The sequence below is a fragment of the Phacochoerus africanus genome, chromosome 6, assembly GCF_016906955.1.
Source record: "Phacochoerus africanus isolate WHEZ1 chromosome 6, ROS_Pafr_v1, whole genome shotgun sequence".
Taxonomy (NCBI): Eukaryota; Metazoa; Chordata; class Mammalia; order Artiodactyla; family Suidae; genus Phacochoerus; species Phacochoerus africanus.
In genome coordinates this window covers 91,498,512-91,525,412 of record NC_062549.1, presented here as the reverse complement: position 1 = coordinate 91,525,412, position 26,901 = coordinate 91,498,512, and the positions used below count along the sequence as shown (strand labels likewise).

At 47.3% G+C, this 26,901-nt stretch overlaps 1 protein-coding gene across 2 annotated transcripts in view; it reads left to right on the top strand.

Annotated features, from left to right (window-relative positions):
• The first annotated feature begins 12,968 nt into the window (after nt 1-12,968).
• CADM3 (cell adhesion molecule 3) overlaps nt 12,969-26,901 on the top strand; it is a 32,477-nt gene continuing 18,544 nt past the window's right edge. Inside the window, exon 1 of one of the 2 annotated variants that reach the window (XM_047784205.1) lies at nt 12,969-13,226. In XM_047784205.1, coding sequence (XP_047640161.1) covers nt 13,145-13,226 — 82 coding nt within the window. In that variant the 5' untranslated portion in view covers nt 12,969-13,144. The remainder of the gene's footprint in view (nt 13,227-26,901) is intronic. The other variant, XM_047784208.1, reaches the window with a different exon arrangement.

Here is a 26,901-nt window from a genome sequence, read left to right as displayed (position 1 = left end):
CCCCTGTGGTACACTGGGTTAAGGAGCCAGCGTTGTTCCTGTAGCAGCTCAGGTCACTGCTTACCTGGTTCGATCCCTGGCCTGGGAACTTCCACATGCCACAGGTACAGTCAAAAATACAGTATAGTGTATGATGTAATATATCATTCTTCATACACTAAAATCCCACATTGGTTTGCAAATGCTATACTCTCTCTTGCTCCATGGAACTATTTGCATATTCCTAAGTTAATACTTCATTTTCACTGCTACAGGTTTTTTTTTGTTTGTTTTTGTTTTATTTTGTTTTTTGTTGTTGTTGTTTTTTGTTTTTTGTTTTTTGTTTTTTTTAGTCTTTTTAGGGCAGCACCCACGGCATATGGAAGTTCCCAGGCTAGGGGTTGAATTGGAGCTACAGCTGCAAGCTTACACCACAGCCAAAGCAATGCAGGATCCCAGCTGGGTCTGCAACCTACACCACAGCTCATGGCAATGCCAGACCTTTAACCCACTGAGCAAGGCCAGGGATTGAACCCTTATCCTCATGATACTAGTCAGGTTCATTACCACTGAGCCACAACAGGAATTCCTCACTGCTACAATTTTAAAGTAATTTAGGATACCTGCAAATCACCCCTCCAAATGACTCCATATGTTTTTTGGGTTTTTTTTTTTTTTAATTTGTGGCTATTCTTTTCTTTATTTTTCCAAAGAATCATTAGAATTGACTAGTCAAGTACCACAAACTAAAATATTGGGAGTTAGCATGGGATTGCACTGAATTTACAGATTCGGGAGGAGAAAGTGTTATCTTTACTGTACTGAATCTGAAGTTTAATCTTTAAATACCAATTCAACCGCATAACATTCTGCTATAAAAATTTTTCCCACTGACACTGGGATCAAGATAAAACTCTTCAGTGTCTGATTTTCACGTCCTACCCTCTCAAATTTGGTTTAAAGCTGCCTTACCAAAGGCATTTCCTCTTATTCTTATCCACAAAGTCTTTCAAACAAACTAGTGTACTTAACTGTACCCTAAATAATCCTTCATTACCTTTGCCAGACATGCTTTGCAATTAGGCAAGGGAGAAAGCAGATACATTCCTTGTCTACACATCTTCATTCTGAAGCACTGGCATTCTGGGCCTATCCAAGGTCTGGCATTACCCTCTGCTAGGCAAGAAGAGGCATATTTGCCCTTATTAACTTAAAGAGCTGTGACACTGAGGGCAAAACAAGGGAGTTTCTATGATTAAATAACCAACGGCAACATTCTGCTCTTTCAGCATTCCTGGGCCAGAGAGCTTTGTGTTGAACAAACGAGATAATACTACCTGAGGAGAAAAGACCGAAGTTAAACTGAAAAAAAAAAAAATGCTTTACATATATGTTCCAAACTCAGGAGTTGGGAGCTAATTCAGCCAAGAAGCTGGGAAGAGGCTGCATTACAGCAGAGCAACCGCAGCGAGGGAGCAGAGGATCAGGAATAGCCAGGGGTCAGGGTGGCCACACGAGGGCAGCAGAGAGCAAGCTAGACAGAAACCCTCTGGGTGGGGAGTGAACAGGTTATTGGAACTGAAAATCCAGACCCAAGTAGCACTTTATATTCAGACCGTGGGCACAGAGCAAGATTGCATGGTACACTCAGGTAGAACAGAGAAATATCCCTCACACACCTGCTCTAAGGTAAAGGGACACAGAGAAAGGTACTGAGCATGTACTGAATTCTTAGCTAGGAGTTTGGCATCAAGGTCCTCATTGACTCTTTACAACAAGCCTATAAATGGAAAAATAATCACGTGTAATGTTTAACAAGTGAAAAGACTGATCTCAAATAAAGGAAGTGACACAGCTAGTATTCAAGCCCAGAAGAGTCCCCCTTCAAAAGCTATGCTTTCTCGCTGTCCTGCACTGTCTCTTCAGTGAGACAGGAGCAACTCCTTGAAGCTGGACCCAGAGCCTGTTTGACTTTCATAGAGCAGGACCCACAGCCATTCCTGGCCTCCTTAGTCCACACCAGCACTAGCCAGGGCTTCCTGCGAATGCAGTGGGAATCTGCCTGAGGTCTGGCTTCGCCACAGGAAGAACTGCAGCAATGGCCAGTCTGACAGGTAGGTGACAGGTAGCAGGGGCACAAATCCACAAGGAAGCCTTGGGATTGGAAGGTCTTGTGGCAAATCTCATCAAATGTCACCTGGTTAGGGACTATTCCTTAGAGGGTGGCAAGCTCTGGAATTTTAGGGCTTAAAAGGGTCCTAGGACAAAGTGATCACAAGTGAGCCAAAGAAGACAGATTTAAATCAAGGACAGTAGAAAAATATACAAGAGAGCCTGGAACAGTATCTCATGTTGAACTCATAACCATCAGCCATGGCCTTACTCACCTACTGGGACCTGTTCTGAACCCAACTACCTAAGAGAAAAGGATCAGAGAAGAGTTTCTCAAATGATAAAAGAACCGGCAGAAGGTTAAGAATTGGGACATTTCACCTGATATACAGGAGGCTGAGGGCCAATTTAATAACACTTTGAAAGCCTCTAGAGGGACACTGCACAGAGGCTAGCAAAGAGAAAGCGAAGTCTTCTTTGCCAAACCAAAGAGAAAACCCAAATGGCAGCGGCGGGGGGGGGGGGGTGTTTTGAATGTAAAATCAAGGTGTAAAATCAAAGCCTGTGGACACTCTTCTCCAAATGGGAGGAGTGGGAGAGTTCTCTTTCATGATTCACCAAACAAGAAATTTAAGAATCCCCTATTATGTGCCAAGCCATTCCTACATGCAATGTGCTTTTGGTTGCTGGCAACACAACTCGACAGAAAAATTGACAGGGTTTCTTTCCTCAGGAAGCCTACCTTTATGGAGAGAAGGGGGACAGACAATAAACAAAAAAATAAATGATTAAGAAAAGAGCAGACAGTGCTAACTGATTACAAGGCTTTTCTGAAGAGGTGACATTTAAGCTGAGAGGTGCAAGCACAGAGCAGAGAGGGAAGGTCCCAGACCAGGGGGAGCAGCCAGTGCAAAGGATTAGGGTGGGCCTGAGCTTGGCATCTTAGAGATACCAAAGGAGGGACAGCATGGCCAAAAGGCAACACAAGGTGAGAGAGTCAGACAAGGACCGGCTTGCACAGGATTTTATAAACAAGGTTGGAGTTCCTGTCGTGGCTCAGCGGGAATAAATCTGACTAGTATTCATAAGGATGCAGGTTCAATCCCTGGCCTCGATCAGTGGTTAAGGATCCGGCATTGTCATGAGCTGTGGTGTAGGTCACAGATGCGGCTTGGAGCCCACGTTGCTGTGGCTGTGGTGTAAGCCAGCAGCCGTAGCTCCGATTCGACCCCTTACCTGGGAACCTCCATACGCCGAGAGTGCAGCCCTAAAAAGGCAAAAATTAAAAAGTAAACAAGTTAGCAGTCACTGGAGAGGAGGGGTCAAGGAAATTATTTGTTGAAGACTCAGTGATTTTTTTTGGTTTTAAAACTTAGCACAAGTGATTATTTCCAGATAAGGTCCTCTCGGGAGTCACTGAGCTCTTTGTCAGGTGATACAAGCTGTGGTGTGTGGTTTCTCAGGAATGTCAGGACCTTGAAATCAGCTTGTTAAGCATGAGGAATCACTATTATTAACCTATGGAACACAGGTTATCTCCTGGATACTTGTGTCGTTTTTAACTAGCGCCCCCATGTAATCCTATGATCAGGAACAGATGGATATACTGGTTTTCTGGAAGATCCTGGACTCCACTAGTTAATGTATGACTCGTAGGAAGTTACCACATTTCCTGAGCCTCATTTTCCTCATCTGTAAAATGGGAATAATAATACCTACAAGATACAGGGCCGTGCCAGAAGACTGAATGGTACAGCATATACAGAGTGCCAAGCACAGGGTAGGCACTCCATGAATGTTGAAGGAATAAAAGGCCCCCATCCCTACCCCCAGAATACCAGATCTCTACAGGTATCAAATCTGTCTTGTTCAAGAGTCAACTACATGTGAACCTCATGCATGAATGAAAAGCTAAATATATACATTCAACTCATTCTTGGAAAGGCTTTCTGTTTCGAGTCTGCAGTGCTCCTTACCACCAGCAGAGAGCCCAGGACTCAGAGAAGGGAGGGGAAATCCGAGATTCAAAACCCATCTCCACCCTCCGCTGCCCACTTAGTCCTTCCTCGGGTTCAGCCGGCCTGGCTATTTTGATGCATCACTACCCCTCCCCGTTCCCACCTCTACCCTCCCCTAAAACAGAAAAGAGCACACTAAGCTTTCCTCCTCCTCCAGTCTGAACTGGAGACTGGAGATAGCTCCCCAACCCCGCTGCTTGACAAGGAGATTGTCCCTTTGAGTAACGGGTGCTGCAGAAGGAATGCAGGCTATTTCTGCCAGGAACTGCCTAAGGAGACCAACCATCCCATTTGTCAGGGACTTTTCCAATTTTCCCACTGAAAGTCCTGGGAAATGCCTGAGTTCCTGGCAAGCCAGGACAGGTAGTAGTGGCACCTAACCCCATACTCTATACAAGTTTATGTTGCTGTGCACGCCTAGGTCTGTATGCTCCACAGTATTGTGTACACTCTGTATTGATGGCTGGACCCTACAACAGTATCCTGGGGTTATCTCCACCAGGATCATACAAGACCACACACGCTGCATCCTGTTCAATGTCATGGTACTGGATTTGTGGTCCCCAGAAGGGTCAGGCTTCTAAATCAAATGATGTGTATCCTCCAGTCCATCCATCCACCACTGCCAGAGTTATCGCTCTAAAATGCAAATCTGGCACTGGCATTTTCCTGCTTAAAACCCTTCAATGACTCCTTGTCTGCAGAAGAAAAGGCAATCTCTAGCATAAATTCCCTTCACAGCCTAGTCACAAGTGACTACACCGTTTCTTGCTCTCCTGCTTTTGCAGAGGCTGTTCCCTTTTGTAATGCCTTTCACCCTTTTCACATCTGGCCAACTCCTAGTCATTCCTTAAGATTTTCCATAAATGTAATCCTTGCCTCTTCCCTAATTCTCTGGTGCCTTATATACAATTGCACTGCAGCATTTATCACAGTGTAGAAATTACATGTTTGCCTATCTTTCCTACCGGACTATGAGTTCCTCAAAGATCAGTTTCATGACACACTTATCTTTGGATTTTCTAGAGCCTAGCACCAGACATTAACATCTTATTGGGGCTTTTTTTTTTTTTTTTTAGGGCCACACCCACGGCATCTGGAGGTTCCCAAGCTAGGGGTCTAATTGGAGCTACGGCTGGTGGCCTACGCCGCAACCACAGCAACTCGGGATCTGAGCCACGTCTGCGACCTATACCACAGCTCACGGCAACGCCGGATCCTTAACCCACTGAGCAAGGCCAGAGATCGAACCTGCGTCTTCATGGATACTGGTCAGATTTGTTTCTGCTGAGCCACGACGAGAACTCCATGTTGTGGCATTTTTGAACATTCACTCCTACTTCATGATTCTGAAATTAAGCCGTCACGGTCACATTGGTCTTCATGCACTTTGCATCCCTGAATATTATTATCTTATCCCTGACTCTTGTATTATTATCGTTACTATCATTATTCCTGGCAGATGAAATGAGGCTCAAAAACAGGGTGGGAATTGGGGATGGGGTAAGAACACTCACTGACCATTTTGTAATTATAAAAATAAAACCTGGGTTTATAGTTGTTTGTTTGGTTTTTTTTTTTAATAGATTGCAACCAAACAGCCGGGTCAAAATACCCAATTTCAACTAGCATTGTGCACTGCACCTAAAGACTCAATAAACTAAATGAATGAACAAAAGAGTGAATGAACGAGCGGATGATCAGGGCCTTCTATTCTGGACATCTGATCTTTTTTGCATTCTTATACGCAAGCATGTAGGTTCACCAAGTGTGGCTATAAAATGACAACACTTGTTTGATTTTGTTTGTATTAAGAAGTAGACTAGAATGCCACTGCTCAGAAGTTGTGTAGAACTCCTCTTTGAGAACTGCCTCAAGAACCAACATATTAGTCAACCCATAAGCCATGTATTATTACTTGACAGCCAAGTCTGGTTTTTGTGTTACCCAACATGAACTGCCACTCATCCAGAACGCGCGGATCCCAAAGACCTTTGGCTATTTTCCAAATTAAAAGCCAACTTCAAAGGATGAAAATTTTCCACAATCGAAGCTATGCAAAAGGAAATAGCAGGCTCTAAAGCCAGCTCCAAAAATTACAAAACATATCTTGAATACGTGGATAGAAAGTACATATACATGTGCATTAGACTCCCTCACCTAACTGGGGACACACTGTATCTACAGGAACACATACAGACCTACGGGGAGTCTACCAACGAAATGAGATGATATACCTGAACATGCTTCTGGAAAAGAAAAGGTCGCTCAAGCCCACATGTTTGTAAACATATCATATTCAGTAGAATTAACTGAGACACCACCATTTTTCTGTTTCTGTGCTGAGCACTGGGAATAACAGGATTCTCGAAACATCATCCCTGTCCTCAAAGAGCTCATGTTAGAAGCGGAAAACATGGAGACAAACTATTGCTACACAGTGGAAAAAAGTGTATCAGTGGAAGCATATGTCCCACAGGGTGGGAGCACCCAGCAAGGAATGATTAAGTCTGTGCAAAAGACTTCAACAGAGACAAGGACACCTGATCAAAGTTTCGACAAATAACACGTTTCATCGGGCTTAATGAGATGGGCGATCCAGGTATAGAAAACAGTAGGTGCAAAGACACTGAGGCATGAAACAACATGGTGTGTGGGGGAAATTACAAGCCATTTGATATTTGCTGGAGGACAGAATGCAAGGAGATGGATGCGGAGAGATTTTGTTGGGGAGGCTACAGATTCCCATGTAACTGAAATGTGTATTTTTGTTTGCAGATGATTTTGTGTGTCTCCTGTCTTTCCAAAATACATCAATCAGCCTGTAGCTGAAGCAAGAGTGGCACATGTATTTATTACACGATTTTATTTGTGCCTGAATTTCTCACAGAAATGTCCCCAGGTCTCTGCTCATATTTGTCCTATTCCCCTATTTCACTCTCACCTTTTGCTCATTGCCCTCTGCTCACTGGTTATCTTGCTCCTTTTCCTTTGTGCTGTCTCTTCCCATATCGATCTGGGTCCATCTACACTTTCATAGGTCATCCTCCTTGCTAATATCAAGCAACTCCCCTTCTCTCCTCTAGAACAAAGCTCAAATGACCTCTTCTCTAACAAGCCTCCCTGGCTAAGTCTAGTTGTTAAAAACTGAGGCTGTATAGTAAGACAAATCTGTCTCTGAAACCTGTGTCTCCCATTCACCATCTTTGTGATTCTGTGCCAGCCACATAGCTTCTCCAGGCCTCGCTGTCCTCATCTGTAAAATAGGGGTATTCACAGGGAGCTTGTGAATATCAAAGAGGATAATAAATGTGAAAAGCTTAGCACACAGCCTGGCACAGCATCAGCCTTTAACAGTTACTGCTAATCGTAAATTTAAGTTGTCTAGTCAGCCTCATGCCCAAGTCACATGCATACACAGGGTGATGTCGTTGACAGGTGTTTACCTTCACTTTATGGGCTTTCCTGATGTGCCTGGAAGGCAGAGCTGCTATGCTGCAAAACTCCAATGGGAACAAGGGCCCCAGGGGTGACACGATACAGGGCGGTGAGTCTGGGAAGGAGAAGGAGGCTTTTCCTTTCAGTTTGTTTCTTTTCTTAGTTTGATCATTTTAACTTTATAAATATATATTTTTTCTTTCTTTTTTTTTTTTTTTCCTTTTAGGGCCGCACCTGTGGGCATATGGAAGTTCCCAGACCAGGGGTTGAATGGGAGCTGCAACTGCCAGCCTATGCCACAGCCACAGCCACGCCAGATCTGAACCAAATCTGTGACCCACGCTGAAGCTCATGGCAATACCAGATCCTTAACCTACTGAGCAAGGCCAGGGCTCCAACCCGCATCCTCATGGATACTAGACAGGTCCTTAAACCCACTGAGCTACAACGGGAACTCCACAAATACGTTACTTTAATGTTTTAAGGTGGCAAGGGGGTTTCTGGGCAGGGAGATGTGGCATTTTGGTTGGTTTGGTTGGTTTCTGTTTTGTACGACTATTTTAAAAAAAAAAAAAAACTTAACTAATAAAATACTCCCAAGAAACTCAGTATTTTAGAATTTATTCTAGTCTGAATTAGGATTTTGGGAAAAAGTCGATCAGAAAAGATTTGTTAGCAAAAAGATAAATGAACACAAACTGGATTTGGATCCACTATTTACAAATTACATAGTCTCATTAAACCTTTATTTCTTCCTATCTGCAAGGCAGCTAACAATTCAAATGACATTAAGGTACTTTCAGGTCCCTAAACGGCATACCGCGCATGTAAAGGATCCAGCACAAAGTACAGCACACAATGGATTGTCAAAAACCTGGTACCTGTGATCATTTTTATTATCTGCCAGGTGCTGTCCTAAGTTTGTGGCTTATAACAGGTTAGAATTAAGACGCTGCTTAAAATGAACAATTAAATTGGGGTTGGTATTAGGATTAGCAGTTAGAGTCTGTAATAGATTAGGGTTAGGGTTGAAATGAGAATTCAATTAAGGTTAGAATTAAAACACACGCGAAGGTTATTATTAAGGATGGGGTTCATTAAAACTGGATAAGGGAAGTAAGAAGCAGGATGAGGCGTCCTGGTTTAGTTGGGTGGAAAATTAAAGAGGAAAGCGAATGTGGAAACCCACGCAGAACGGAGTGATCCAAAAAAAAAGGCCCACAAGAGGCGAAGGGTGAGAGGGCAAAGCCCAACGGAGCCAAGTTGGCTGAGTTTTTCCTGCAGGTGCCATCGTTCCCCTCCTGGATGGCTACGGAGTAGTCACCCGCCTCGGCCAAGCTCCTGCCCTTCCCCTCCCCCCACCCCAGAGGAGCAGCGCGGGAAAGGAATGCCCAGGGCCCACACAGCTGCGCCTAGCCCAGCACCGGTGCCAGCGCTGCATTCCTCACCCCCGGCCACCCAGGCTGTTGCTGAGTGGACAGGGGCACCCAGGAGCCAGCCCTCTCGCCTTCTCTCCTCTCCCCGTGTCTGCTCCTCCCGCCCCGCCCCCAGTTTCATTGCAGTGACCAGTTCTTTAATCCCACAGACAATCTACTCCAGACTCTGCGCAAGTCTCTGGGAAACAGAGAATGTATGTCATAGCATTTTCGCGTGAAGAGTAACCATAGAGATCACAATCCAACATGGATACTTTTATTTTACCTGTTTTCAGGATGAGGCTAATCCTTGTAGCTCAGGCTTTCTTTGTAAAACTCTATTCCCAGTGAATAGGGTGCCTGTAAGATGCTGAGTGCCCAAGTACAAAGGGCATCAGAGTGATTATAGGTAAGAGACAGTCAGAGACTGCCAGAGACATTGCCCTTTCACTCCGAGATCCCCAGGAATGGGGATTCTTCAAAGTGGACACAGCTCCCCGAGAGTCCTAGGAATCCTTCTTATTCCTCCTGCCCCCAAGGGTACACTCTGCCTCATTTACCCAATTCTGGTAACCCCTTTACTCTAGAGCTGTGTGAACAAAGAGAGTGACTTAACTTCTCTGAGCTTCATTGTCCTCATCTGTTCAACCAGGGGTATTAATTAGGTAAATCTTGAAGGCCCCTTACAATTCAAATCCTCCTTTCTTCTTCTAAAAGCCAACGACTGCTTCCTATTCCCAAGGCCTAAAGTGCTGCCAAACTGATGCTGATGATGCAGAAAAGAGAAAAGGAGCCAGTCGGAAAAGAGCATTCCAGAGTCTCATTTGCTAGCTCTTAATACTCGCTCTCCACAAAAGCTCTCCCCCTCTCCCCCCACCCTAGGTTCTCATCCCTGGGCGGTTACAGTACAGGGTGGGGCCAGACGGGCAGAGTCATTAGAGAATTAAGAGAGGGCAGGCAGAAGAGGATCAGGATCCCCGCAGAGTAGCAGATGGAAAAGGTGATTAGTTACAGAAGCTTGGACCCTAATCCCACATCCTGCCCCGTCCCAATCCCACCCAACCCCATTCTCAATCCCCCCTACACTAACATGTCCTCTCTTAATCCCGCTTAGATGATCTCTCACGTTTCTTTAGCTCCTAAGATAATACTCTTTATCCATCAAGACTCTTTACCTAGGATAGCCTGATCCTTCTTCTCTGAAGCCCTCTTCTCCTTTTGAAAACACACACTCCTTCCTTTTCTCTGCACGACAAAACTCACGCCAACCTAACCTCACCCCTGTCAGAGAGCCCAATTTTTCCCCTTCTCTCCCCTCCTGCCCAACCCCATAGCCCAGCCCCACCTCTTTCTTACCTCCAGCTGGCCACAGCCCTCCGCCACACTCCTCCCTCCATCTTGGCCTCTCAGAGATTTCAGGACCCCAGGGCAACAGAACCATTTGGAGTCACTGGGACATGTCAAGGCAGGCAAGTCAGGCAGCCTAAGGTGGTCCAAAACTGTCTTTTTTAAAAAAAAAAAATTATTAAAGTAATAACTGATTTGCAATGTTGTGTTAATTTCTGCTGTACAGCAAAGCGATTCAGTTACATACGTATCTTCTTTTTCACCTTATTTTCCATTTAGTTTATCACAGGATCCCTGTGCAATACAGTAGGACCTTGTGGTAAAAACTGTCCTACAAAAAAATCTTTTTTTTTTTTTGTCTTTTTAGGGCTACACTCACAGCAAACGCCTCAGCCACAGCAATGCCAGATCCGAGCCACATCTGCGACCTACATCACAGCTCACGCCAACACCAGATCCTTAACCCACTGAGTGAGGCCAGGGATCGAACCCATAACCTCATGGTGCCTAGTCAGATTCGCTTCCACTGTGCCACGACAGGACCTCTGCAAAAAATTCTTAATAATACCCAGACACCCAGGAAATGGTCAAGAGATAGGCAGAGCTCTTCTCCTAGAAACCATAGATAAACTCTACAGAGAGAGTAAAACAATGGGGCAGCTCTCTGACTGTTCTGAAGGGTCTTCCTGGAAAATAGTCTCTGTTGGCCTCTCCACCAGTAACTAATGTTTATATAGAGTGTTACTGATTACAAAGTACTTTCTACATCCTTGTCTTTGAGTAACTAAGTGACAGAGACATTAAGGCCACCACAAGCAGCTGAGAAAGCCTGTCTGAGAAGGGAAAAGATGACCCAAACATTAAAGATTAGCATGGTGAGGCAGAATCAGTGCAGAGAGGGGACTGGTCCAGGAGTCCTAAGACAGGTCCCTCATCCAGGGACAAAACTGCCATCACAGGATTGGAGGGCACTTTAAAAATTATACTGGGAGTTCCCGTCGTGTCTCAGTGGTTAACGAATCCAACTAGGAACCATGAGGTTGCGGGTTCAGTCCCTGGCCTTGCTCAGCGGGTTAACGATCCGGCATTGCCGTGAGCTGCAGCTCGAATCCCGCGTTGCTGTGGCTCTGGCGTAGGCTGGCAGCTACAGCTCTGATTAGACCCCTAGCCTGGGAACCTCCATATGCCATGGGAGCAGCCCAAGAAATGGCAAAAAAAGACAAAAAAATAAAATAAAATAAAAAATAAAAAAGATACTGTCCAGGAGTTCCCTGATGGGGCAGCAGGTTAATGATCCAGAGTTGCCACTGTTCTGCATGCGAAAGGTGTGGCCAAAAAAAAATTTCTAATGTTCCACCTCTTGGCTAACACTTGTGTTTTCTAGTATTAACTGCCAATATAACCTTAGGTAGATTAGTTAATACACTTACAATCTCAGCTGCACCTGTGTAATAAGGGGTTGGGTCAAATATTTTCCAAGAATCCTTATATATGTAAAATTATCTGATTCAGAGATTGTAAAATTTAGGAATGTATGCCCCAAAGTTAAGTTTGAGCAAAACTGACTCGGAAGGGTCTCTCTCTGAGATGTACCAAGACTCTTCCAAAGATCCTCAGTCACAGAAAACAACAACAAAAACAAACAAAAAAAAACCTAGCAAACCCCAGGGGTTTGGGACTCTTGAGCCAAGAGCAAGTAGAGTCATCCAGCCTCTCTCATCCATCTTATATCTGGCCTCAGGCACTGAGAACTGCATTAACCACAGATGCACGGGTCCTTAAAGGGGGCAGCTTCCTGAGGATCTGTAGATTCATCCCGGAAGATTACTCACTAAAACTTGAGAAGGAAGGACAAGATTCTCTGAAGTATTAAGAAAGAAGAAAAACATTGGGGGTAAGGGCCGGCAGTAAAGTGGGGGAACAGGAAGGATTAAGGGGGCAAACAACTGAGTGGTTTTGTAGGCTGCTTGGTTAGGCAGTCTGAAGAGAAATCACTGTGTTTGGGGCCGGGGGTGGGGTGGGGTGGGGGGGAAGAGTAGGAGAGTCAGTCTTTGAGGAGGGACTGAAGGAAGTGTCGATCCCAAGGCCTAGGGGTTTGGTGGAAGATGCCTTTCAAAGGATATTGCCTGGGGCCACAAATTGTTGCTGGACGTATAACTTGGGGCTCTTGGGCCAGAGGAACTAGGGATGTTAGCTCTTCAGAGAATGAGCAAGGCAACTGGTCAACCACTGCTGAGATGTCCCTGGGCACACTGTTGACAGGGGGACCCCAGGGCTCCTGGGGATCCCCAGTTGCCAAAGGAGGGAGGGCGGGGCTGGAGGATCTCGGGCTAGTGGGCACGCCCTTGCCCAGGCCTGCAGTGGCCGCTCCCGCCAGCTGGCCCAGGGCCCTGTCCGACTCCCCTCCCTCCACCCCGACCCTAAGAGGGGTGGGCGCCGGGTCCCACTGCTGAGCCAGCTCGCTCCCTCTGCTCCACACCCGAACCCGGCTGGTGGAGCTCCCGGGGGAGAAGGTGGAAGGCACCACGACGGCGCGGAGGGGGTGCTGGAGGCGGGGGGAGTGGGGAATGCGGCAGGCTGTCCCCCCCGCGACCAGCCCAGCCCCCCGTCACCCCCCCTCCACCTCCAACAGAATGGTTTGCTCCGAGCGCCCTATTTAATCCCCGCGACTGCAGCAGCGCCGGCTCCCTCCCGGTCCCCGCCTCGGCCCCGGGCTCCGAAGCGGCTCGGGGGCGCCCTTTCGGTCAGTGTCGTCGTCTACCCCCCCACCCCAGCCCCAGCCCCTGGGGACCCAGGCTCGCCAGCGCCCAGCCAGGGAGCCGGCCGGGAAGCGCGATGGGGGCCCCTTCAGCCCTGCCCCTGCTCCTGCTTTTCGCCTGCTGCTGGGCGCCCGGCGGGGCCAACCTCTCCCAGGACGGTGAGTGAGGGAGGGGGCGGCGCCAGGGGAGGTGGGGAGGGGCCGGGGCGGGGGTTCGGACCGGCAGCGTGGGCGGAGGGAGCCTGTTGGCTTTGTTTGGAACCGGGGGTTAAAGTCGCCAGTCGCTGCTAATACCCCTGTGTCTGTCTCTGAGCATCCGTGTCTCTGTGGACCGTGGGGTGTGCCGGGTAGGCACCCTCCTTGCACACCGTCGAGTGTGTCTGCGTGTGCACCTGGGGTCTGGGGCTGTTATAAGCAGCCAGAGGTCTAGATGTGTTGAGGTCCGTGTGTGTGTCTGGATGTGCGCGTCTGTGTTGGTGTCTGGTTCTGCGTTTCTGTGTCAGTATCTGTGTGTATGTCTGTGTCAGTGTGTGTTGGGGGCGGAGTGAGATTTGTCGCTGTTTCAGTCAGGGCGTGTGTCGGGTGTTTGTGTATGTATGTCTGGAGGGGTTGGGTAGCCAGTGCAATCCCCCAAACTGCTGTATGCAAACATTTCTGCTCCCCCGCCCCCCCTCACCCGCGGCGCAGCTTGGAGTGGGCAGGGAAGGGGGCCTGGGTGAGGCTGTTGAGGGGGGCGTGGGCAAGGAACAGGGAGGGGGGTGCTTCTCCTTGGAGCAAAACAACAACACTGGGCGGAGAGGGCCCGGGATGGCAATATCCCTGGCGGCGGCAGAAGCTGGGAAAAGAAGCCCAGACAAGAGCGGAGGAGGCGGGGGGGGGGAGGTAGTGGGGGAAGGTTGGGCAAAAGGAAGGATGAAGATATTTGGGGAGGAGGATGCAGAGAAAGCCCAAAGCTTTCCTGGACCAAGATTGATTCTCCAAATTTGGGGTGGGGTGGCTTGCCTAACCCCTCTTGCTTCAGTCTGAAACTCAAATCTTCTTGGGTTTGTAACAGTAGGGAGATGAAGGGAGGGAGGAGGCGGGGCCAGGGGTGAGGGGACTTGGGGAAGAGCCCCTCCCGCCCTGGCCCTGGCTATGTAGGTCAGCGCTGTGGGGGCACCTCAGCTTTCTTAAAGGCTACTGACAGTTAACAGGGTGGCAGGGGGCAGTTTGTAGAGAGACCAGAAGGGAGCCACAGCTCAGAGCCTCAGGTCCCTGAAGGAGAGAGGGCAGGCTGTGAAGGGACTAAAGGAATGCATCCTCCTGTCTCCTCCGCCCCTATCAGAGGCGGGCTGGGCTGGAGGAGGGGACGAGGGACCGGGACCTCTGCGGAGCCAAGGGATGTGGGGAGAGTGAGGGGGAGGGTGATGGCTATGCCCGGCCAGATGCCAACGAAAAACAGAACCGCAGGGGAGGAGAAAGGGGAGGCGGCTCCTGGGCGATGGACCCAGTGGCCAGCAGGGATGGGCACAGGGCGGGGCGGGGGTGGAGAGGGGAGGGGTTGAAACCGAGGAGGATGATGTAGAGAATTTCATCTGAAGGAAAGAGGCGAAGAGCCAGGGTGCTGGAGGAATAATTGCTCCCTCTCGCCTGACCTCGTCCCCCAGCCCTGTCTCCATCCTGATAAAGGAGCTTCTGCTGGCATGGGAACACTGGAGAGCCCCTACCCCCAGCTGGCTGGCTGACTCCTTCTACCCTGTATCCATTAACATGCCCCAAAGGGAGTTCCTGCCCTAGTCACCAGAGATAGCAGCTCCTCCTCTCCCCTGTGTGGAATCCCCCTTCCCCAGAGGACTGTACCCGTGACCCTACTCACGGAGGTGAGAAGAGTCCTGAGGGAGCGCAGGTTAAGTGCAAGGCCGAGGAGAGGCAGCTGGCTGTGTGCACTGCGTTAAGGACCCTCTACTAGGCCTTGACTTTTACCTGCAGCCCCTGGCCTTCCCATCCTGCTAGCTGTGTTTAAGAGAGACAAGTGTGACCCAAACTACACCTGTTTGCAATGGGAACTGACGGGACCAGGATGAGACCTAAACAGAAAGAAGTCATCCCAGAAAGCTACAGGCTCTTCAACTCTAGGATGTAAACTCTGGAGACTAAATCCACATACTGGCCAAGTCTTTCTTCACCAGCTGCACTATTCTTTCTTAGTCCTCAGTTTGGGGGCCCAGCCTTTACTCAGGCTCAATGTTTCGAGGAAGAGAGATGCTCTAGCCTCATATTTATATACATGTCTCAGAGCAGTGGCTTGAGGGAAGCGTGGAAGGCGCTAACTTTTGAATGGAGACTTTCTAGAGGAGGGGGTGAGAACTGGGGGATGGAGAGGGAGACCTTTCCTAAGAAAGAATCAAGTCAAGCATTGCTTTCCTTATACAGCATCATCTGCCCAGACAGTGGACATATGCCTGGTGTGTCACGTTGCAGGATGCACTGATGTACAAGAGATACAGCCACATATGCTCTTCTATCTAAATTGATTCTACTTCTTAGTTTCTGGATCTAAAAAGGCCAGCTCTGATGTGAGAGGCAGGTGCACAGATTTAAGGCCCAGGAATGATGGCGCTGAAGGCCATGCTGCCCAGGATCGTGTGCAAGGTGTGCCTAGTACCCTCAAACTTGGCCTGAGACCCTGGGTCGGGAGCTCAGCAGTATGTAGCTTACCTGGTGATGACTGACCTAAAAAAGGAGATGCGGTGTCAAAGTTTAAGGACAAGATATTGTAATACACTGATGATGGAGAGGCCAAGGGTGTATGATAGAGTGGCTATTTCCATTTAGAATGAGGAAAACAAACTTCATGTGCTTCTAGGCTATACAGCTCCCTGGGGTATAGGTTTCATGAGGCTGAACAAGGATTGACAGGTTGGGGAAGGACAAACAACAGCTATCTGAACCTGGCCACTAGCGCTGTGGCTAGAAGCTCAGGAAAGCTTTAGATGCTCAGAGCTTGTCACCTGCCCCTCCTGCTCACATGTCTCCACTAGCCTCGTCGGAAGCTGGCAGTCCCAGGTTTGGGGGATACAAGGCCCGTGAACCTAATGTTCTGGCAGTTATCTCTCTGGTGAGCAAGCTAGACACTCAACACTGCAAGCAGACTTCCTGGGATTCTTCCTTCTCAAGTTATTCCCAGCACTCTGAGCTGATCCAGTGCAGAGACAGACAGGTGGGCAGCCTCCCTTTGCTTCAGATCAGCCTACAGCAATTTAACCTTGAACTGCACTGCCTCACACACGAATATCTTCCCCTTCCCAATGACCTTCTGTCCACTGCCGTCCATTCTGCAGCCCCCTGGCCAGGTGCCCAGTGTAGAGATCATGCCCAATGTGCCGGAGAAGTCCAGCAGGCATTCACTCTAGAGCTGCCCACGGATCTGCTTGGCAGACCCACTCCATCCAGTTTCTGTTCCTAGTCGCAGCTGTAGCTGTTCTGTTTCTCTTCCTGTTCTCTTCCCAGTTGCAGCTGGGAACCCTTGGGAAGGAGATGCTCCCTTTCAGACATATGCATTTTCTGGCACAGGGGGGTTGAGACCATCTGAGAGTCACTGGTATAGCAAGAGTGTAGTTAATTCCATGCAGAACCTGTCATGGGTCTAATGTGGGTCTGAGCTGTGGCATGTCAGCCATCCATCCAACGGTTCTACCATAGATTCTGTCCTAAGTTCTCCCTAAGGTTAGGCAGCACCATTGGTTTAGTCATTTCTTTTAGTAGTGGTTTTCTCATGTTTATCTTTAAAGATGTGAAAGTCCATTATCAAATAAATAAAACAGATCAAAGGAGAATTACCCTTATTGAAACAGAGAAGACAGACCTGGAGCCCTCTCACCCTTCTTGGCTTCCCCTACACTCCCCCTGATCCTTAGGGTACAAACTGTGATTCTGCTACATACAGTTTGAAATCTTCTGCCCTAGACAGAAAGTAAACGAGACAGCTCGCTACCCTTAGGCTGGCGCTGCCCCCCCTCCCTCCCTCCCTCCCTCTCTCCCTCTCTCCCACACTCTCTCCCTCCCTCTCTCCCTCTCTCTCTTTCCTCTTCCAACTGAGGAAGAAGGGAGGTCCAAATCTAATTTCAAGAGTGCCTTGTTGGAGACATTCACTATTCACTTGAAGAATGACTCATAGTTCTGCAGCCATAAAATTCCACAGATGGCATCTTTTTGGTGTTCTGGTCACTTTGAAACGACAGACTGGGTAGTTGGGCCATTGCTCTGAAAAGCCTTAGATCTGATTTTGGCACTCCTTGGCTATGACTACTTTCCTGAAGTCCAATAATATGTACAATAGAATCAAAAGCTGCTTGTCCTTAGGTCACAAAAAATGACCTAGGAAAAAATCCTTACAGTTATCATCAGAGAACTAAAACCCCTGGGGCTTGGCTAGTCACATTTCTTTGCTGTTTCCTACTCCACTACAACTGGCTCAACAATCCCTTTTTTGTCATCTATGACTAAGTAATGGACTTGCACTGAAGGGTAGTAATCTAGGCTCCAGCTCCTCCATGAAAGCAAGCTGTGGACTGGACCAGCTCCTTCCTGACGCTACTGAACACAAAAGCAAGGGTATTAGAAAGTTTGGGTCATTATATCTTCTCCCTTCATTTTTCGTGCTAAAAGTTAAATTTCCCACTTAATCACTGGCGGCAAGTCATGTACTGGAACATTGTGCTTCCTGGATGAGGTCATGTCTTAGAGGTCCATCCACAAACTCTGAGAATAGCAATCCCCATGGGAATGCTTTTAAGAAATAAAGAGAAACAAATCACCAGAAAAAGAGCCTGGAAAAGCAAGCCATCAGAAAAAGATCCGAGTCTCTCAGAACTCAGTCAGATTACCAGCAAATGCTCCGTGCAGATGTAAAACAGAGAAGAACAAGTCTCTGGGGGCCAAAGACCTGCCTCTTCTTCTAGGACCAGCAGTAGAGATGATTCTTTACAAGGTCAGAACCAGCTGATGCTCAGGTGTCTCATAACCCAAGTAAAAACCCAATCTGATCCTCTTATAACAAGGAGATCCATCCATTCTAGCACTGAGAAGCCATGTCAGGAGTCTCGAACACATGAAGCTGTTGAGAGTTTTACAAAATAGAAACTCAGAAAGCTACGTATTCTTCACTGAAGCAACAAGTACTAAAAGAGAGAATGATCTGTTCCTTTATCAAAATGTCCCCCAAGTCTAAGGAGAGTGGCCAAATTTCCCAACTTACACAGAGGCCTCTAAGTCCTGAGGACAATACCCTTTTTAAGAGGCATAATCCATCCCATGACCCATGATCAAGACTGGACTATTCACGGCAATTTGGGATGCCTTAGAGCACTTGGACCCTGATACAGCTCGTACCCTATCTGATTGTAATACACGTTTTGGCTTCCTCATGCCTAGCGTCTCTGCAGGGACACAGGCTTTGTGGCACGGTTTCTCATATTAAAAGATACTTTTAATGTCTTTCATAATTGGTTGTAGCAAATCAACATCCCCTCTACCACCACTGATACCTGGGTCATTTTCATAATTACCGGGGCTCGTGTGACCAGTCTGGTGGCAGTCCTCACTTTTTAGCACAATCTCTTGGTTGTATGTGTGGCAGGTTCAAACAAAGTATTCAGGAGGCCTTTGAGAACAAGGGATGGGTACAGCGTGATCCTAACAGAAGCCCTGATGTCTACTGATGTCTGCTTTGGGGTTTGATTGTTTGGAGATGCCTTAGCCTGTGATCTCTGTTCCCCTGTTCTTTGTAGAACAAACCACAGGTGCTTTGAGCTCTCCATGGTGCTAGCCCCTGACGGGGACACTCCAGGCTCTTCTTGCTGCTCTCCGTGGTCCTGCTCTCCCTCCAAGCTTCCTAATCTCTTTACTCTCCACAGTGCAGCCCTCAGAACAGGGTTGGAATTTCCCTCCTTCTACTATAAACACACATATGATCTCGGCCATGACCCCTGACCTGCTTCACCAGGAAGAGGGGGACAAGACCTGGAGATCAGCTCTGGAGAGTCCTCACAACCACCTCATCACCTATAGGAAAGGGACAAAAAGAGCCAATAGTTCTGAGGTTGAAAGTGTCATTTGCGATGTTCAGGAGACTAGGACCTAGAGTGACCTCAAATGGCCTCAGAAGAATCAAGTGTTTTGCCATACATGGACTCACAGATTTAAAACAGAACTACAAAGAGTCGTGGTTTAGACTGAGACAGCATTGCTCATCTACAGTAACCACATATACACTATAAGTGTGGAATGCAAACTGAGTCCTACTCAGTTTAAGAGTGTGCACCTCTTAACACCACTCTGAGCCTGACAACGAGCTCTAATTATCCTGTCATGGTGCTCACTGTCCCTTTCCCCTCACCCTTAGCAGTAAACATAAAGACAATATGTAGAGACGGGTTATCAGAACAGATAATAGAGGAATTCAATATATGAGAGGCACAGAAAACAAATATCAAACCCCTGACTCATGTTCCTCATCATTATAACCATCTTGTACAGAATAAATGGCCTTAAATATAACCATCCTATCCCAGAGTCCAAGTCCTTGGCCACATCTCAGGAGATGCATCTTTAAACTGGACTCTGCTACTCTTTTGGGGTATCTGCCAATAAACTGATGACGTCAAGTGTGGCAAGGAGCCGAGAATGCTCAGCCCCTGCCAGTCTGAGACTAGACAGCCTGTTCCTCCCATCATATCAGAGCTACAAGCTTCTCTTCCCCTAAATGCTGATTTCCCTATGTCAATTTTGCATAATAGTTCATATAGGCGGTAACACTTATGAATGACCTACACCGGAGTGAGGCTGGGGGGACAGGTTTCCAGAATTAACTTCCAAAACACCTCTTCCATTTCCTTATTTGAAACAAGGAGAAACTTCATCCCTCAAGGACAAGTAATGGAAGTGATTTATCTCCATGAGTGAGCCTTCAGGAAGACAGAATTAGGGTTATGGTAACAGCTGGAGTAGCTCCCATCTACTCATCTCCCTGAGCCCCTTGTTCTCATAAAGAGCAGACATGTTTCTGAAAGGATTCTAATGCAGAGATTCCAACCTTTTTTCCAAGATACGTATCATTCTTCTATGTGAGCTCTTACCTCTGGGATTCTTTAACCCTCTCATCTCACTATCTTTCTCTTGGAGGTCTCTAGGAGAATGGTAAGAAAACTAAATAATATAAAGAACTAAAACACCATTTTCTCTAAGGATTTATTTTTCCTTACCCCAGCTAGACCTACACTAATTGTGTATTGATTGCTAATTATAAGCACCTTTGGCTCATTTACTTCCAGTTCAGGGTCAGAAAGGTCAGAGGCATCACCTCACCCTAGGGAAAAAGAAAAGAGAAGGAAGGCTGGTATCTCAGCCATTCATCTCTAGGCTGGCCATTACTTAGCTCTCACTTTCTTCATGTAGCCCCAGATACTAGCAGGGCAGAATGGAGAACCAGTACTTGCAATACCAGATTTCACTGGGTATATGCAGTCCTTGTTTCTGAGGTTCTTTGTTCATCTGGGACCTGGCTCTTTGCTTCCGATTTTGACTCCAGAATTCCAGCCAAAACCTCAGACAGGGTAAAAACCTCCAAAACTGGCTTACTGGGTCTCTGACTTACATGCCCAATACTTCCTGGAAACCTAGAAAGATTTTAATAAATACACCGATGACAAGTAACTTGAGACTTAGCCTAGCCTACCTAGGTCAGCCTTTGAAGAGCCTGGAGCCAAGTGCTTTCATTATCATAAAATGAGGGGCCGTTTTACCATCTGCTTCTAATCACTTGTACCTCAGCAAAGGCAAAAATAACAGTGAGACAACTGTGCTCACTTGTTCATACCAGTTCTTGTTCTAGTCCTTAAAGATGAGATCTTTCCACACAACATCTATTCCCTCCCCTCATCTCCATCCTCTAATCTCAAACACAAAAACCACCATCACTAAGCCCACAGGCCTCCCACATTCTCATTTATCCTCAACGGTCGCTTAATGCCAACTCTCTTCTGATTTCCAAGCCCTGGAGTCCAATGTCAGTGACAGATGGACGGAGCCTCAGCCCTGGGGAGAAGAGGATTCTGGCCCTCTCCTGGAGAGTTGGAGCAGGAGAGAGAGCGAGCCTGAATTCTGCTTTGGGGAGAGTCTCGGAGTTTAAACCATATGGTTTTCTGGAACCAAGGGGTTCTGATTAATAACAGGCTTATGAAAAGGGCTCCGTATCTGGGTCAGGAAAAGCTGGAAAAGAAATGAAAACAGATGTGAACATTGTAGTGTGTCATGAGTGTGTTGAGAGACACATTCGGAAGGAGAAAAAAGGAATAGCCAGGTTAGAATAAATATGCATCTTGAGGGACACAATTGAATGTATGTCCACACGGAAGAAGAGACATTCAGTGAAGGTTTGAGGCGGGGAGGAAATCTTTGGGTCAGAGCAGAAGTGTTTGGCATTCAGAGGACTGTGCAGTCTGTAGACGTGGAAGAACGTGTCTGTTTCAGAGAAGAGTTAAATTCTCAGGAAGGCACAAAGTAACTCGAATTGAACAATGTGCCACTTGCTGGGGGAAAAAAAATACATTTTTAGGTGAGAAAAGTGAAGGGAAGCGACTAAATCTGAGCTCAGAATGGAGAAAGAGGGGAACCCAGAGGAGTGTGGGTGTGTAGAACAGAACACCTTTTTTCTCCACGTGATGCTCCCAATCACGGCCCTGAACCTGTCATCCACACCCTGACTCCGATCACCTAGTGAAGGGAAAGCGTAAAAACAAGTCAGTAAAATGAGAGCCAGCAGAGACGAATGCTTTCTTGCCTGACTTCTAACAAATTAAACTTTGGCACAGCATTGTTATCCCACCACACCAAGCCATCAGCCTGAAATATCTAAAGTGCGACGTTAAAAGGCACAGGAGGAGAAGAGAGAGGCTGTTGAGCAAGGGAACTCATCCAGGCACTCAAACAGATACTGAGGCCTTGGGAGGTAGGAGCAAGGCTTTGGAAGCAGGATGGAGACTTCTGGTCCTTGGGGACTCTGTTCTATACTTCTCCCTGATGTCCCTGGGCTTTCCTGCCCATTCCCAGTCCCTGTTTTCTCATAGCTAAACATATTTTTCCAATGAGCTAAACTGAATCATGCTTTCATTTACTCCACACTGAGTCTATTATGTTTCCTTTCCTAAGTACTTTCCTAAGATGGGGTGATTTTTTTCCCCCTAGTTCTATTATATCCGTGTGAAAGCAGCTAGAGAGATTCAGGGAAGAGGTATATAATGTGCCTGCACTTGGTTCCAGGAATGTCTGAGTTCAAAGTCTGGCCTCCTGACTCTCTATTGCATTAGAATGTAGACCCCCGGGTCATGCCTGTCCGGATTTCTGAGCATGTGAGCAAGGTGGGAAGGGAATGGGGAGATGGGGGTAAAAGGACACTTCTAAAATGGCTCAGGGCTGTCATCAGCCGGCATGACTTCATGCCTGGCCTTAGGGACTTAACTTGAGAAACAGCTGATGAAAGTCAGAGCTCTCCCAGCAGCTCTGTCCCTCTGTCCCTCTCCTCTGTCGCATAGCCCCCCACCTAGTGGCTCAGTACAGAACACTAGACACTTGTCTAAAGCACACAGCTCAGCCCTAGAAGACAGGAGCTAAGGCTCGGAAGGGGCTCTTTCAGGATTAGATCCCCTTCCTTACTGTCTCCCAACTGCAGTTCTTGCTACAACACAGTATTGGCTCCCCAGGGGCTTGTTTTTGTTGGGGGCCAGCCTGGGGCTCCCTCCCAGTGCTAATGCACCGAGAACACTGACTCAATAGCAAATCAAAGCAACAGCTGTCCCCACCTCCTTCTCTGCCACCCACTTCCCAGTCTCTGCTCCTCAGAATCTTAACTAAGTCTCTGAGGCACCCCCCCACACCCCGCCCCAGCCTACTGCAAGCCCACTTCTGCCTCCAGATTTTTTCTCTCACTCGCTCAAGAATAGGACAAGCTCCTCTGCTTTTTTTTTCTCTCTTCTAGTCTCTGTCTCCCACTTCACCGGCAGGCTAGCATCCTCCAGCTCTCCACCACACAGGTGCCGGCACGCACACATACACACGGCCTGTCCTCCTCATCACCCTTTTAACTCTGAAGGGCATGGAAGAGGCTTCCGCCTCTTGGCTTTCTCTTCTGTGAGAACCTGAATCTGCCAAGAAGATCCTAAAGTTTGGAAAGGTGCCATTTTTGCACCTTCGGGGAGTCCTTCCTCATTTCACCCCAACTTCCCTAGCCTGTCCAGCATTTAGTAAAGTTACTTCCCTTGAGGTCTAGGGTCCTGGGGTTCCTGACTACAATGCATGGGGGGATGGGAAGCAGGAAGAGTGGACGTCACTGGAAGAAAAATCTCACTAAACGGCAACTCACTTCCAAAATAGCTAGTTCACAGGACTGCTATCAAATGAAGATGGGAACATCAGACTGAGGTTAAAATTGCAGTTCCCACGAGCTGCCTGTGTGACCGTAGGGAAGTTTCTAAGCCTCTCTGATGGTTCTTTGAAACGGAAAGGTTGCCTTAGATGCTTCCTAGGATTCTTGTCAACTCGAAAAGTCTATGCTCCTAAGAATCATAGAGGGGGAAATGTTTGGGGAAGAATGAGGTGCCAAAAGAGAGGGTGGAGAGTTACTGGCCTTTGGTAATAGGGGGTCAGAAAGGACATGAGTTCCATCCCCTATCTGGCCGACTCCAAAAGGTTTTAGGAATAACCACCTCAGGCCATTAGGGGTCAGTAGAAAATGACCCGACATGTAAATTGACTACAAACAGATCAAATATTCAAATATTCATGATACCTTAAACGCGGATACTTTTTTTCAAACATTTGGATATGGGAAAACATGTGGAATAATTATGTTTGTGGAGATTTGTTTGTTTTCAGTGACAAGAGGGTTAACACCAAGATAAGCTTTTGTTTTATCTGCACCCTCGCTCCCACCACAGAAAGCCGGACAACTACCCTTAAGAGTCTCTCCTCCTCATTCAGCCTGGAAAAGCTAAGCTCCATATCACTCTAAGCCCAAGAAACAAAGCCTTTCATTTTCAACAACTGCTTAGGATGGAACCAATAATAAACCTGTTTGAGGCCAGATTTGTCCCTTCCAAACCTAAATCTCTTGGCTCCTCTAACAGAATAGGATCCCTGGTTCTGCAAATCTTGGCCACACTTTACCAAGCTACAGGGCTAATCAGCATATGAGGCACTTGTTATAGTGAAGGTTCTGTTCCCCACCTATTCACCAATCCAGCTTCACTGTATGCCTCGTGGGAGAGCAAAGCAACGCCCCAGAAAGCAGTGACTTAAGGCCCAAGAGGCTATTGGGAGCCAGAGGGAAAGTAGATAAACAAGCCTCCAGGAGGAAAAAGCAGACAGCCACAGCAATGATGGCGGGAAGCAACAAGGAAGGGCTCAGCAGCCCAGCCAGAAAGGGGGGCAGCGATCTGGAGAGAAGGCCAGGATCGGAGAGGCAGGCAGCTGAAGCGTGACTGAGCTCTGAGGTTCTGAAGTGGATGTGAGCTGGAGCATATATGAGCTAAGCAAGGCGATCCTTTAGGGGCTCCCGCTGCCTGTGAGGGGACAGGAGCCTGCCTGGAAGAGCAACAGGAGGAGAAGTCAGTGCACCTGAAAAGACAGACAAGCCCAGGTGACCCACAACTCCTACCTCTAGGGCCCTGGCTTGCTTTGGTCTGACTGCACCGTAATATTGGGAATAGAAGGGAACTAGGAACTTAGAGGAAGACAAAGTCAGAAAGGATTGCAGAGCGGGAAGCGAGAGAAGATTCTGACAGCCTTGCCCTCAGGATCTTAGACTAGGAAACTATGCAGTGACCTCAGTAGGAGTGTCATTCCTGGCAGCCCAAGAGCAATTGTAGAAAATGAAGTGTAAAGAGAGTCCTTTGTGATCTTTGTGTTGTGCTCTGAAGTCACTCCAAGTCATAATAACTCCCTTCCCAAATCTTGCAGTTACTGCTTAAGTCAGGCCTCAGATGGAACTGGCTCACCTCCCTCCAAATGCAGAAAGCCAGCCTTCACTGTTAAAGGAAAACGTAACTCTGAGCACAGAGAAAAGTTCCAGGGGCTGAATTCTGATTCTGATTTGGCTATGGCCATTCTCTTCAGTATGTGCTCTAAATACAGATAAGAACTCACTCTGCAGCTAAGGGTCAGGGAAGAATCAGAGTGACATCACCTGGCCAAGGAGCCCAGCACTGGGGGTGGTAAGCCCTTCTAAAAGTGGGTCCCTTCGGCATTCTGGGCCACAGCCCCCAGTGTGTTTTTCCCTTGGCGATAACACTCCTCCACCCACCTGTCATGGTAGTCGTGAGGAATAACAAGTAGGCTGGGATGAAGAGTATTTTTAACTCTGGAGTTAGAGAAATGCTGAGTCATCATCATCACCATCACCATCACCATCAACTCCTACTCGGGGAGCTGGTGTTCTCTGTAATCTGGGAAGTGGAGCTCTGGACCCAAGCACTGGCAGGGCCAGCAGCAGTTCGGCAAGGGCACACTGCCTCCTTGTCCCACCACCTCAAATATGTACCTGTGACCCTGCACACGGCCCTCAGGCCAAGGCACTGTAGATTCCCAAAATCTACAGGGCAGAGAAGACACATAAACCAAGCAGTCGGGGGTTACACCAGCATACAGACTTTCCTACCGGCGCCACTTAAATTGGAAGCATGATCCATTTTTATTCATTTGAGTTACTCACCTATTTATCCAATAAGTATTTATTTAGCAGTTACTGTGGGGAGGGGGGTGCCGTACTATGGATGAAAAACAGAATCACACGTGCCAACATATGCTTTCAAGAGGCACGTTTGTAAGTCTCCAGTTCCCACCTCTTAATAGGAATAATCCCTCAAAAGGAAATCAGCGGATGAAAGGGCTACTCTGTCCTTTAAAAGGCTGGGAGTCATAAAGATACTAGAACCCATGGGTAAATAAACTAGGGATTAAGAAACATCCCCAGACAACTGAAAGCAAACAAGAAGACCATCTTAATTTTTATTTTTAGCCTTGGTCCTCAAATGTTATGAAAACGTGAGGGGCTTCTTTTAGTTTTAACCAAACACATATATTTCTTGGTTAGCCAAATTGTAAGGCTCTTTGGGGTGCATAAAATAGCCCCCAAAAGGTATAGATGAAGTCGCACTAAGAAATCCAATTAAAAATGTAATTCAGTGGGTACGAATCACACCACCACCACAAGCACCACTTTTCAACTTGCTACACTGTTATTTTATCATGGGTTGCAGGTGAGTGTTGTAAATATTGTTTGGGTGAGCAACCCTTGGCCCACAATGCAGGAAAGAGTCTTTCCACCTATAACCTCTGCCCCTCCGCCCCCACCACCCACCCAGAGCACATGCTTCTGCGAAGGGAGGCAGTCAAATGAAGATGTGCAGGAAGTCTGGGCTTTCTGATCAGAGAGGTCAGGTTTAAAGGCTGCCCTATCCCAGCACTTATTGGGTGCATCATATAGATAAGTTCTTTAACTTTCTGTGAGTCTTCGTTAACTCATCCTTAACATGTGCATCATAATATCTATTAAAATACTATTCTGGAATAATGAATATAGAGCCCTTAGCTTGGATCTCGACACACAGAAAATAATCAATAAATACCGATTCCCCTCTCCATCTTCTAGAGCTTCAGCCTCTGGATGAGCTACCCTCTTCCTTGCCCCATTTCTTCCTATTCTGTTTGGTTTGCTATTTCCTCTTCACTGGCAGATGTTGAACCTAGTTCTCACAATTTAAGATGCTCAGCATCTTCAATTCACTTACTAAATAAATAGTTA